The sequence below is a fragment of the Peromyscus maniculatus genome, chromosome 16, assembly GCF_049852395.1.
Source record: "Peromyscus maniculatus bairdii isolate BWxNUB_F1_BW_parent chromosome 16, HU_Pman_BW_mat_3.1, whole genome shotgun sequence".
Taxonomy (NCBI): Eukaryota; Metazoa; Chordata; class Mammalia; order Rodentia; family Cricetidae; genus Peromyscus; species Peromyscus maniculatus.
In genome coordinates this window covers 14,716,058-14,729,502 of record NC_134867.1, presented here as the reverse complement: position 1 = coordinate 14,729,502, position 13,445 = coordinate 14,716,058, and the positions used below count along the sequence as shown (strand labels likewise).

General features: G+C 46.8%; 1 protein-coding gene across 1 annotated transcript in view; it reads left to right on the top strand.

Annotated features, from left to right (window-relative positions):
* The first annotated feature begins 2,257 nt into the window (after positions 1-2,257).
* Mettl24 (methyltransferase like 24) overlaps positions 2,258-13,445 on the top strand; it is a 109,700-nt gene continuing 98,512 nt past the window's right edge. The window contains exon 1 of the mRNA XM_006982786.4: positions 2,258-2,687. Coding sequence (XP_006982848.1) covers positions 2,382-2,687 — 306 coding nt within the window. The 5' untranslated portion in view covers positions 2,258-2,381. The remainder of the gene's footprint in view (positions 2,688-13,445) is intronic.

The following is a 13,445-nucleotide window of genomic DNA, read 5'->3' as shown; positions in this document are numbered from 1 at the left end:
GAATCATCCCAGAATAGCAGTCTCTCACCAGGAGTGATGACTGTAGTTATCCAGTCCACAAGGCGGCGCCTCACTGGTGTTGGAGGTCTGCAAAGTTCTGGAGAGTACTGGTCCCTATTCCATGATGAGAGCCTGGAAATGCTGGTTCTGCTATGGCGGAAAAATCATCCCCTCCACACCAGGAGCAGTGACCAGACAGGTAAATCATCTTGGAGGACAAGAACAAGGTCGAGGGAGCAAAAGGTGAGAACTAACCCCCTTTGAAACACCGTCATTTATTGTGGGTCGCTTCCCAAAGGTGTCACCCACAGTCTGAGTGGGCCATTCCTCATCAATCAAGACAATCAGAGTTCTTCAGGTGAGGCCCTCCTACAGAAGTGATTCTAATCTGTGGCAGGTTGACCTTAAAACCAACCATAATACATAGTATATGCTTATTATACATAACAATGGGTGTCTAATGATGTTTTCATACACACAGAATTTTTATCGTTCTAGTTGGGAGCTCCTAAGTCAAGAGAAGGTATTTACAATCCTAAGTCATTGGTAAGATGTTTATAGATCACCTTGTTTTTTCATGTATTTGCCCATATTTAAAAATGCATACTTTTTTGTAACAATACCCAGAGTTTTCTTCATTGGTAAATGATAAAAAAACTAGCTTCTGAGGGCCAGGAATTACTTAGGCACAAAATACATAATAGTTATGTGATATTTGTAACCCTAAATGACGGTCTGTCTCCCCACAGGAAGCAGCAGCTCAGAAAAGCCAAGTTCTCTGTTTAACGTCTCCCATCGCTCAATGGGAGGGTTGTGATTCAAACACAGTTCACATAAATAATTACAGGATGTGAGGCTGTCTCCTACAGTTTGTGTGAACAAAGAAGTATTTGTTTATATTCCTTAATACAGACTTTATCTGCAATTTCCCTGGAGGTGGGCAAATGGATATATGTCTGTTTGTGTGCCTTTCTGACTATCTATCTATCTATCTATCTATCTATCAATCATCTATATCTATCATCTATTTATATTCCAATCATGTGTGTATATTTTCATGCATTATTGAACCTTCAGGAGCCTGAGGACTGGTGGTGGTCAGGGAATGTCTAGATTGGGCTGAGGAGTTTTTGTGGCTGTTAGAAAACAGGTTAAGTGCTCTGTGGCAAAGAATAAATGGGGCCTCCAGGCAGAAATGGAAGGGCATTTCAGAGAGCGGAGCTCCCTATGGAAAATCTCAAAATTCAAACGGGGAAGGGGCCAGGCTCCATACTAGGTCTCTGTTGTCCATGTGGCAGGCTGGGGGAGAGAACCGACAGCAGAGATAGCCTGCAGAGAAGCATGGGGAATATATAGCTGTGCGTGTGTGTGTGTGTGTGTGTGTGTGTGTGTGTGTGTGTGTATGTGTGTTGTGTGTACCTGGCCATAGTTTAAAAAACAAAGGATCCAAAAGAACCCGAATGTAAATCTAGAAATCAAACTCACCCCAGACAGGTGGAGGGAAAGAATTCTAACACTGAAAGTGGAACATCAAACCTGGACTTCAACTGTGAGCATTTAGGTTTTATTAATTAAGGTCAAGGTGATGACGGCAATACCAGCTGGGAGCCTTTTGCCCAGAGATAAATTTGTCCCTCTGCATTTCTGCAAGGCAGCGGGGAGGTGTGTGTTTGGAGCTAAATTAATTTGATTTACATCATGCCATGGTAACTTCTGTTCCCTCTCTCCCTGCTGTCAGATGTCTTAGCTGGCTTTTTCCCTTTCCTTCTCCCCCACACATTTCATAACACTGAGAGAAAGCACGGATTGGCTTCAGGCAGAATTTAGAAACCGAATAACTCTAATTTGATTCTTCTGCATGGAGTGCTATTCTCTCTCTCTCCCTCCTTCCTTGAGGGAGAGAAGTTGTAAACTCGAGCATAAGTATGCTTTATTTTTATATCATGCTTAATGGCACAGAGCTGCTTGACAGAACTTTTTCTTTGGTGCAAAACCTGGCAGCTCACCTTTCCTCCTCCACTGTATCTAATAGTAACGTCGGCAAATGAAATCAGAACCCGAGCCCCCAGGAATGTGCTCTTGCTGGCTCTGTGGCTGTCCCCTGCATGAGGTTTTACAGGCCTGTCATACCTAGTGACATCCAGCCCGGCAGTGGGGGCCTGGGCTGCGCGCGTCTAGCCCACCGCCCATCGCTCTTCCTGCTGGGCAGGATAAGGTTACGCCGGGGCCTCCTCTGTCGCAGAGAGGAAGGCGGGCCGACACCCGTCCCGCTAGGGAGTTGCCACAGTTGGCAGCCCGGGGCCAGTGGGGACGCTTCTCTGCAGGCGGCCTGGAGCTGAGGGTGGGGACCCAGAGCGCAGCCTGAGGCCGGGGTCCCCGCCATGGCCACGGCCAGGCCTCCCGGGCGCGGCTGCGGAGCCCTGCCTCGGTGGCTGCTCGGTGCTGCGCTGTTGCTGGGCCTGCGGCTCTGCATGGAGTTGCACCGCGCCGGCTCCGGATCCCCGGGCCGCAGCGATCCCCCGGGGCCGCCCCGGCCGCACCTGCTGCCCGCCCCCGGCCCTCCGCGCGGCGCCAGAAGGAGGCAGGTGACCTACGTGCGCAGCGGGCGCCGTGCATTGCCCCGCGGTGGCGGGAGCACGACGCTGGAGCCGAGCTGTTGCACCCCACGCGAGCTTCCCCGCAGGAAGGTCAGTTGCAAATTGTGCAGACCTGGACTTGAGTGTTGGGACGGCACCCAGATGGCGCTGGGGAGCCTTCTGCTCAGGCCGGCGGACCTCCCCACTGGGACCTCCAGACTCGTCCACCTCCTTCTAACTGTGCTCTCCCTGGAACTTTCTCTAGTCTCTTCAATGCCCCTACCGACTGAAGTGGAATTGAGCCGAGTTCATTTACACTCAACCACCGTTTGCTGAGCGCCCGCTGTGGCAGGCCTCCTTCTAGGAACACAGCACCGAGCAACCATACCCATTTCAGTGAGGGAGGGGGCGCTGAATGGCAGGAAGGGAAAGCAAAGGAGGCATGGTCGTGTTTTCCCTACCCAGGCCTGGACGAGGCCGGATAGGTAGACGTTGTGAATGGCTCTTCCACTAGGTCCAGCTGATGGTCCCACCGGTCCCGCGTCGGGACTGGCACAGGGTGAGAAGACAAGCCCCCAGCACCACTTAGTGAGAAAACAATTGCATCCGCCAGGACCAGACCTAGGTTTGTCTTATGTCCGCTGGCTAGGCTCTCCCTTGCCTCATTAGCTTCTTGCCTCACACTTCATTGAGTAGGTCAGTTTTAACCTCTGGTTGTTAAAGCCTGGGCTTCCCGCCTTCTTTGGGGAGCTCATCATTTACATGGTACTTAAGAGTGAAAAGATTAGGAACTGAATGTCTGAGCTTGCCAAATCCTTATACCCATCGCTGCTGCCCCCTCTCCAATCCTAAGACCCTCCCCCATCCTTCCGGTGCTTCCCTCCCCCACTTCCTCTACTTGCCCCCAGTCTGCCCACACGACTGTAGTGACTTCATGGGCTACCCTGTCATCGTCTGGGATAAACACAGCTCCGGTTTCTGTCTCTGAAATGTACCTCCTATGCGAGGACTTAGCTAGTTACTCTAAAAGATCCACTTCCTTCTCACGCCGCCCATGCCGTTGTTCCCGTGATGCCGTCCGTGTTAAGCATTCAAAAGTCTTGCCAAGGGCTTACACTGGATGCTGGGTCAAATGCTCCGAGCACAAACGGAATTCAAAGTGGTCGGGGGGGGGGGGGGCCTCGGCAAAGGAGTTCGATTTGATTCAGGCCTTGAACCCGTGCAGGGAGATCAGAAGGAGAACAAAGGGGCCGTTTGGAGCCTGGCTTCCTTTGTCCCTCTGCGGATGTCCTCAGACACTCTGTCTTTGATAGGCTTCCCCCTTTCAGAACCATTCTCCACACCTGTTGTCTCTGCTGTTCCAGGAGTTCTACGCTCTTGTCTCCACAGTCATTGGTAACTGGAACCTGCTTGGCCATGTCAAGGTTTGGAATGCATAGACCCAGAGGGTCGCTCAGGGGTGTGTGGGGGGAGTTCACCTTTCTTTATCCCCTGTAGGCGGTTGAAGCAGAGATCCAGTCTCAAAATGGTGGTAGATGTGGAGGCGGCAAGAAATGGAGGGAGGAAATGGGTGTGTTTGGAAGGTCCATGGAGAAAGAAGCAGGTGGATTCTGCTTGCCTTTGTTGGATTATAGAAAGGAAGTTCTGTCTCCAGGTAACTATCACAGATCCTTTAGACAGTCAGCTGGAAATGTCAAATACACAGTCAGGCATGCTGAATCTGGGGTCTCGAGGCAGTGTCCAGGCTGAAGTAGTGATCTGGGGTCATTGCATGCAAGTGGCATTAAAACTATGAGATAGTGTGAGGTCAACTGGGGGTGAGTGTACTGAACGCTGGCATTCAGTCATTATAATTAAATGAAAAATAAAATGAAAGGGAAATGTTAGCATGGTGTCTAGCATGTTATAAACACAATGTAACAGCCTTTATTTTCTCTAAGTTGTCCAGGGTCTTCAGCCTTAGCTGTTCCTCAACTGTGAACTATCACAGCTTATTTGCATATATTTGCCGTATCCCAGGTACTGTTCTGTGTGGGTCCTGTTCCCATCCTGCATCTTGCCAGTCTTCTTCCCTTTCCTACTTCAAACATTCAGGTGAAGGCTCATTTCTATCCATGACCATTCAGGTCAAAGTTCATTGAGAATCTTTCATTTCCACGCTGATCTCCCTGTAGTCCACAGTGGTAACAGCAAAGCCTTCTGGGAGTTTGAGTTGCTTGGTTCATTTGGAGACCTGAGAATCCATCTCAGATTGAATGTTTTGTCTATACAAAGTTTTTTCAACTAGGAGGAATTTCATCCCCCACAGTGACCCTAGTAAACTCCAGAGACACTAACATGAGAAAGATGAATACTGTTATGTCTTGAGTTTCTCATGGGTGATTATAAATAAATGTCTTTGGTTAAGCTATGTAAGAAGTAAAGCTTATCACTATTGTAAAACTAGTAAGTTATTAGCCTCCTGTGGAAACGATTTCCTTAGATTACCTTCTCCATAGTCATTTACTTGTTTTAGGAATGTATATCTCATCTCACCAACTTTCTAGACAGGATTCTGGATTGATTTCATTCCATTAGCCTTTCACAACTGAGCTAAACTATTCCTCAAAGCTGGACAGGCCAGTTATTTAATCTGTTTTCTGACCTCTGGGGATGGAGTTCACCATCTTACATGCCTCTGGGGATACACCTTGTTCCTTTTGAGCATAACAAGAAATGGTATAATTCAAGGTAAATGTACCATCGATCAACTGAGAAAGAGTTTGGAAGCTACCTGCTGAACTTCCATGTTTTATGTTAATTTAGTGGCTTGAGAATACTGATCAACAGTTTCACAAGGTTCTTGGTAAAAGGGGAGTGCAGTCCACTCTGTGGGCGGCTTTCTGGTGGTGAGAGCCTGCACGGAATACTCACTGGGTTGCACAGTGATTCTTGCTACCAAGCTTTCTTTGCAGAAGCGAGAGGTGTAAGCATTCAGCAATTATATTGCCACCTTGATCAGAGCTTATGCTACTTTTAAAGGAGAGAGAGAGAGAGAGAGAGAGAGAGAGAGAGAGAGAGAGAGAGAGAGTGGAGAGACAGATAGAAACACACAGAGAGAAGACATAGTTCTCCTGTAATCCGCTCCCTCTTCCTGTATTGCCCTTTACCAAGCTGTATAGAACAAACTCTAAATGTGAAGTCCTCTTGCACATCAGGACTTCTAATCTTTGAGCACTGGGAGACAAGAATGGATGGAAGGGGGTGGATGAGCACTGCTTTTTTTTTTTGATAGTGACGATCTTGGAACCTGTCTATTTCTGTACATTACAGACTCTGAGCATCTCATCAGCGCTCCTGATCTCGAAACTTTGCATAGCATCAAAACATCCCTGACATCCCTTTCTTTACTTTCTGTTTCCTGTGTGTTGTTGGTTTTTTGTTGTTATTTTCTTTCTTAAGTAGGCATTTGTGATTCCCGTGGGCGAAGTTCTTGGGGGATTTGTTTACAGAGGATTAGATGTGGTTTCCGTGACTTAGGCTTCTTATGTACTAGGGTGTGTGTGGTACCCCTCAGAGGTTGGCAGCCCATCTACGAGGAAGCCGCTCTTTAACATCTAGGCCTTGCTTCTTCAGGAAGACATTTAACTTAGGACCAGGCTTCCAGGAGAAATGTCATTTCAGAGCGATGTCACTTGACATTTAAATATGCTGGCAAGCAAAGTGACTTCTGAGTCACAGAGCTACAGAACCCAGCAATGTGCTGCTGTCTTGGCTGCTGAGTTACAGATCCTTTGGAACACTCTGTGTGTGTGTGTGTGTGTGTGTGTGTGTGTGTGTGTGTGTGTGTGTGTGTGTGTAGGGGAGGGACTGTTTCCTCTTATGAGAAACCATATGGCAAGTGTGGGCTTACTTCTTGTCTCCTCTTAGTTTTCTAATTCTGTAGCTGTCAGTGAAAGGATGGGGAGGTCCCCCTCTGGTCTACCCAATCACCTTGAGAGCCCTTATTGTTTTCAGACTCCTTGAAGGGTAGGTTGGGTCCCCTGTGACACCAAGAGAAGGCACAGTCCTCCTGTAATTCACCCCTCTTCCTGTATCCCCCTTTTTCACCAAGCTGTATAGAACGAACTCTGAATATGGAATTCTCTTGCAATATGGAGCTCTAATCTTTGAGCACTGGGAGATGAGGACAGATGACAGGTGGTGGGTAAGCGCCAGCTCTTTCCATTGTGACAATCTTCGAACTCAGCAGTCATGTCCAGCCTCTTCGGTTTTGCATATGTACCCATACTTCTGACGCACAGGGAGCAGCGTGAATCAGCCCTCTCCCACTGCCCAGGAAGCTGAACATTTTCATTTGAAACAAGTCAGCAGAGGGTGTTTGAATGAGCTCCAGCAGCATGTGGGTGTGAAATAACAGTTGCTTAGTTTCGTTTCAGAAAGCGGGTTTTTATTACAATTTTGATGTGCCTTCAGTGGGGCACCAGGGCTCTGCTTCCACCCCAATCCTGCAGTTAGTTTCTTGGAGAGTGTTCTGTGGGCAGAGGGCTGCTAATGGAGGCTCTATTGTTTTTCAACAACCAGGGGTGGAGATATTAGGTTTTGGTGTATAATTTGCGTGGTCCATTTTCTCTAAGGAGAAAAATGACCTGCCAGTTTTCTCGAATAGAATTGGATTTCCTTTTTCAGTCTGTGAAGAGAATCAGGGCCTCATAGTTAAACGGGAGACTGTCAAGGGTGGAGGGCCCTTGAGTCTTTCCATCTGTTCAATGATAGCTTTGCGGGCCTTCTGTTTCCGAGAAGTTGGCTTCTTTGTTCTGTGATACAGGGGAGGTAACAGGAACCTGTCTCATTTACCGTGAGACAAGTCTCAGCATAGCAGTCTGCCAGCAGTGATAAGCGTCTTTTCAAGCAGCACCTGGGTCCCTTGGATATGTCGCAGTGGACCCATTAGTGTCCTGTGGAGGTTTCTGGAAAAGGAGGGTGGGAAAATTTGCTCTCTAACAAGCATTTTTATCCTACTCAAGTGACTGAAGGAAAATTGAGTTTTAGAAGCCTCACAATCTAGGGGTATACATAATTTAAACGGCAAGCGAGGCTGTTAGTTACTCAGGAGGTAAAACTAGCCAATAAATTTCAATCACATAGAATTTTTTTTTCTAGTAGTGGGAATTGAACTCAGAGCTCATACATTATAGGCAAGTACCCTAAATGTCTTTAGATGAGGAATCCAGTGGGGTCCAGCACTGAGGCCCACCTATATCCTAACGTCAGCATCTTTAGACGGGGTATTCTGTGGGATCCGACTTAACATTCTCTCTTTCACTTTACCTTTATAATCTCAGAAAGCATTTGAAGTTACAACCCTGAGCCAAAGACTTTCAAAAGGGGCCGTTGTTTTTCCTAAAGAGTGACAAGCAAAGTTAATACTTGTTAGCTCAATGACAGTATGGCGTATCCCTACCATACACAACAAATGAAAAGTCCCTTCGTACTGTTGTTGAGAAAAATGATGTGATGGTTCACCTTCAGAGTCAACTTGACTGGATTTCGAGTTATGTAGGAGACACAGTAGGCCATATCTGTAAGGGCATTGCCACAGGGGATTTATTGAGGTGGGAAGACCCACTCTGAATGTGGAGGGGGGGCATCATCTCATAGGCTGGGAACTGAGAAAACCAGACAAGTCAAGCACACTAATTACCTTTCTGTTGCTCTGATAAAACGCCGCGACCAAGGCAGTTTATAGAAGAAAGGGTTTATTTGAGCTTATGGTTCTGGAGGGTAAGAGTCCATCTCGGAAGGGAGGCCATTGCAGTAACAGAGACATGGCGGCTGGAGAAGGATGCTGGGAACCCAGCTCCATGACTGTAAGCATTAAGCAGAGAGAACAAGGTGCAGGGAAATGAGGCTTCTTACTCTCAAAGCCTGCCCCAGAAACAAACTTCCTTCAGCCAGGCCTTACCTCCTAACCTTCCCCAAACAGCACCACCCACTGGAGACCAAGGCTTTGAATGCCCAAGACTATGAGGGCCAGCATTCCCGGCTCTCTGTTTCCTGATCCTGATAATCAGAGATGAGAGCAGTTCCAAGTGCATGATCCTGTCACCATAAACACCTCCTTGCCATCCCTTCCTCTATGCTTTCCTCACCACAATGGGTGATACCTACAAAGGATGGTACCCAAGAAATCCGTACTCACGATGGGTGGTACCCATGATGATGGATGGTACCTATGATGGATGACACCCACAATGGATGGTACCCTCTGAAACCATGAGCCAGAGTGAATACTTCTTGTGTTAACTTGCCTCTGTTGTTATTTTGCCCCAGGAAGGATGAGTCATCCAGGGCTAGAAGTGGATATTGGGGAGGGTGTTTGTAAGGAAATATATTTAGTCAGTGTAGCACTGTTTTGGTTTTATAACAACAACAACAACAACAACAACAAAACTGGTTTTTGGTTTTTAAACAAGGAAATTGCACGCTGGCCTAACTTAGAGCAGAATGGGAAAGAAAAGAGAAGAATTAAAGAGGTATGTTGGAAAACACTGGAGATTTCTTACTGAACTGGAGGAGGAGTTTAGTCACTTCCTTTTGGAGGGGGGGGCTATTCAGAAGACACGTTTTCAGAGCCCATTGTCTGTCTTTCTGAAGGGCCACCAGAAGGTTCTCCTTGCTCCACTCTGGGGATGGCTTTCTGATGTCTACTTTGAATTGGCCAGCTCTGACCACTTGCTCTGACCACAGTACAAGGTTCTCTCCTGTCCTGGACGCTGTTCTTAGAGTGTGTTCCTTTAAACAGCTAAGCCCTAGCTGCTCCCTAACTATTCAGTATTATTTCTGCAGTTTCCCTTCGACTATTTGTTCCTCGTATTTTATATTATTTCAATTGACCCATTTTGGAAATCTTGGACCTGGGACCTAGGGCAAGATTATAGGGATTTGCTTTTACTGATCCCAGACCCTATCCACTATACGTGTGAGTTTATATAGTTATGACTGTCTCTAGCTATCTTCACTGCTTATTTACCGGTTAATGGTATTCTTTGTCGTGTATGTAATGTGTGTTCCCATGTGGAGGCCAGAAGTTGATGTCCGATGTCTTCCTCTATTGCTTTGCCTTTTTAAAAATAAAGATTTATTTATTTTTATTTTCTGCATGGGAGTGTTTTGCCTGCATATATGTCTGTACCATGTGCAGGCCTGATGCCTGAAAAAGCCAGACAAAGGCATCAGAGCTCCTGAAACTGGGGTTCAAGGCAGTTGTGAGCTGCTAGGTTTAGGTGTGTGGGTGCTGGGCACTGAACCAAGGTCCTCTAGAAGAGCAGCGAGTGTTCTTAACCACTGAGCCACTTTTCTCTCCCTGGCCCCACACCTCAGTTTGAGACAGAGTTTCTCACTAAACCTGGTGTTCACCTATTGGCTGACTGGCAGGACATGGAGGTCCAGGGATCCCTCTGTCTCTGGCTCCCTGTGCTGGAATTAAGGGTACGTGATGCTCAGCTTTTTACATGGGTGTGGGGCATATGAACTTGGTCCTTATGCCTGAGTAGCAAGTATTTTACCCCCTGGACCATCTCCCCAGCCCCTGTCTATTATAATCCTATTTCCAGGCAGTATTTGGCGGAAGCTGGCATCTGGTGCACAAGATTTTTCAACCAATGGGTATATATACACAAGATCCATAGGTGTTCCATTCATTCGCTATCCCTCCATCTCTCCTTTTCTCCCTCCCTTCATTTCTTCTTTCTTTTCTTTTTTTGCAAAAAGTTATTCATGAGGACTTGTGGTAGAAAAGTAAACAGCAATAATCAGCTCATTATCTCACCGTAGGTTCTTCGACCAAAATTAAAGTCTTATGACATTTGATTTTTGTTGTTGTTGTTGTTAATGCAGTTACTTTTCAAAAACATCTGAATCATTGCTCAGTGTATCTGCATCTTTACAGCCTCCTTTCTGACTGGCTAGTTTAGGATTCCTTAGTGTGACCTCTGTGACCTAACTGACCTCTGTGTCAGTTAGGACTCTCGGATTGTGAGTGACAGATCCAGCTGAAACTAGTACAATCAGAGACTGTTTGGAATGGTCTGCGAAGACCAAGAAGAAATACAGAAGCCAGGAGGGCTCTAGAAATTCGAGTGGTGGTGGTGGTGGTGGTGGTGGTGGTGGTGGTGGTGGTGTGTGTGCACGCTAAAGCGAGCCTGCATGCCTCAGCTATCTGGATGATCCCATATCATAGACACGGTGGGTACCAACTGTTTGTTTTGGTTGTGTCTTTTCTTTCTCCTCCTGTGTTTGCAGAACTATCTGCTTTTCTAAGAAAATTTTCCCTATTTTTCCATGCACCTTATGTCCCTTTATCGGCCCTTGGTGTCACCTCTCAGACACATGTGCAAGGGGGTTTGGATTGTAACTTACAGATGTAACGAAGCAGAGGACGTGAGGTGTAGCTCCGAGGCCAGGGGTGTAGCGGTGGGGAAGTGGGCGTTTCGTGGTGTCGGTACCCAGTCTACCCTACTGCATACCCAATGGTGAAGTCTACACTAGTGCGTCTGACGTGGTGTTCCTGCCCTTGGGTGTCTGCAAGCAATAAATCTTTAATCAATTCCCTTTCTGCTTAACTAGCTAGAGTGGTTTCTGTTGTTTACAACACAGAACCTTGACAGGACAGTAAATTAGAGCTGGCTCTTTGGAGGGTTACAGCTATAACTTTCCCTTTTCAGTTCTGCCTGGGTCTGTTTAATTCAGGTTTTGGAACATAATGATTGGGGGGGCTGAGTGAATGGTGGGCTGAGGGAACTCTCCCGGACAAGATGATAACATTTAGTTTCAGATACTAAATTACACAGATCTGCTGCTCATCTCTAGAGACACCAAACTGTGTTTCATAGTGTCATTGCCGGGGGGAGGGGGGTGCAGGAAGGAGGGGACAAGTGCAGGCTGCTGTCACCAAGAACACTCTGGGCTCGGGGCTCACACTACTGTGGGTTCATTTCCGGCTGGGCCATACATCCCTTGTGGGTTGGATGGGTATGTGTCATGCTGTAATTGTCCTACTCCTGGACTCCAGGCTAAAAGTGCAGCCACCACCTCTCCATTCACTGGACCAGAGGGGTGGGTGCTCTGGTGGGTCTTGCCTGGCTTCATTAAAAGCCCCAGCTTGGGTCCTGGAAAGCTGGCTTAGCAGTTAGTAACCAGGTGTTCCACAGTTCCCAAGGAGTCACAAGGCAGTTCACAATTGTTAGGGACTTCCGTGCTAGGGGTTCTGATGCCTGTTCTGGCTTCCCTGGGCTCCTGCATGCACACAGTGCACATAAACATATGCACGCATATATAACACACATAAGTAAGTCACGAAGTGACATTATCTCTCTCTTGCACATAATACAATGTCCAGAGCCACCCAATGCCAGCAGTACCATTCTGCCATGTGCCAGAAGACAGCTGGAATGTTCAGTGAGCAGGACAACGTGGTCATAAAATGTAACTTTTCAATCATGCGTGTCTATGTGGACACTGTCTAGGTCATGTTTTGTGTCTCTGTTTTAAGCTGCTTACTGATTTCCACGTTTGACAGTATTGGAGAGGGCATGGTTATCTGTTTTCAGGGGCTGAGCTCTGAAATGAAGGAGCTGTCTAAATTTAGTAGTGCTCTCTGTAACAACAGAACTGGAGCCAGTGCTGGAATCTGTTAGATACAGTGGCTCTTGTTGACACGGTTCGTGTTCGACTCTGATCAGGGCAGATGGAGGAAGCGGATTACCAAATAAACCATGAAAGTCAAGGGCTGGGGAGATGGTTCAACAGTGAGGAATGCTCGCTGCTCTTCTAGGGGACTGGAGTTTGGTTCCCAGCACCCACATCAGCCAGATCACAGCTCCCTGTAACTCCAGCTCCAGGGCCATCTGACGCTTTCTTCTGGCCTCCAAGAGTATTAGCATGCATGTGCTCATAGTCACACACAGACACATAAACACACACAGACACACACACACACACACACAACCAGATAAAATGAGAGCATGGAGGTAAAACCACCAGAAGGCGCCATGGCACAGGGACATACTTCTTAAATGGCCACTGGTTTGCAATGTCAGAAAGTTACAGGTGTGGTGTCTGGGAGTGTGAAGCCCAGCATTGTAGTTGGGGTTATCTCCTGGTCCTGCCTGGCCCACGGTCAGGACAAATCTCTCTCACTCACCAATCCTGCAGCTGCTTAGACCCAAATAAACACACACATGCTTATGTTATTTATAAACTGTATGGCCACGTGGCCCAGGCTTCTTGCTATCCAGTTCTGATATCTTAAATTAACCCATTTCTATAAATCTATACCTTGCCACGTGGCTGGTGGCTTGCCAGTACTTTACATCCTGCTCCTCATGGCTGTGGCTGGCAGCATTTCCTGACTCAGCCTTCCACTTCCCAGAATTCTCCTCTCTCCTTATCCTACCTACTCTATACTTCCCAACTGGCTACTGGCCAATCAGTGTTTTATTTATCAATCAATCAGAACAACACATTCCCAGCATTCCCAGCACAGTATTTACTGTAAATTTGTTTCCTCAAAACTAATTGTATGTTTTTTCAAAACTTACAACAGTGCTGTTGAATAATTTTGGTATGTATTAGTGTTGTAATGCAAGTCCAAGCTTTGACAGTATATTTTTTTCCTCAAAAAATGTTTACAAATCTATTAGCTGCTATATAAGCACTCTATTACTTCCTTAGCTCAAGGGAGGCCAGCTGGCATGCTCATGGGTTAAAGAGTTAATTGATAAATTGTTTTGCTGTCGTCCACATTTTAGCCACGCTGAGTGAATATTATTATACTCAATACTTTATATGCCTTTTAAAGATAAGCTCAGTTTAACACATCAAACAACA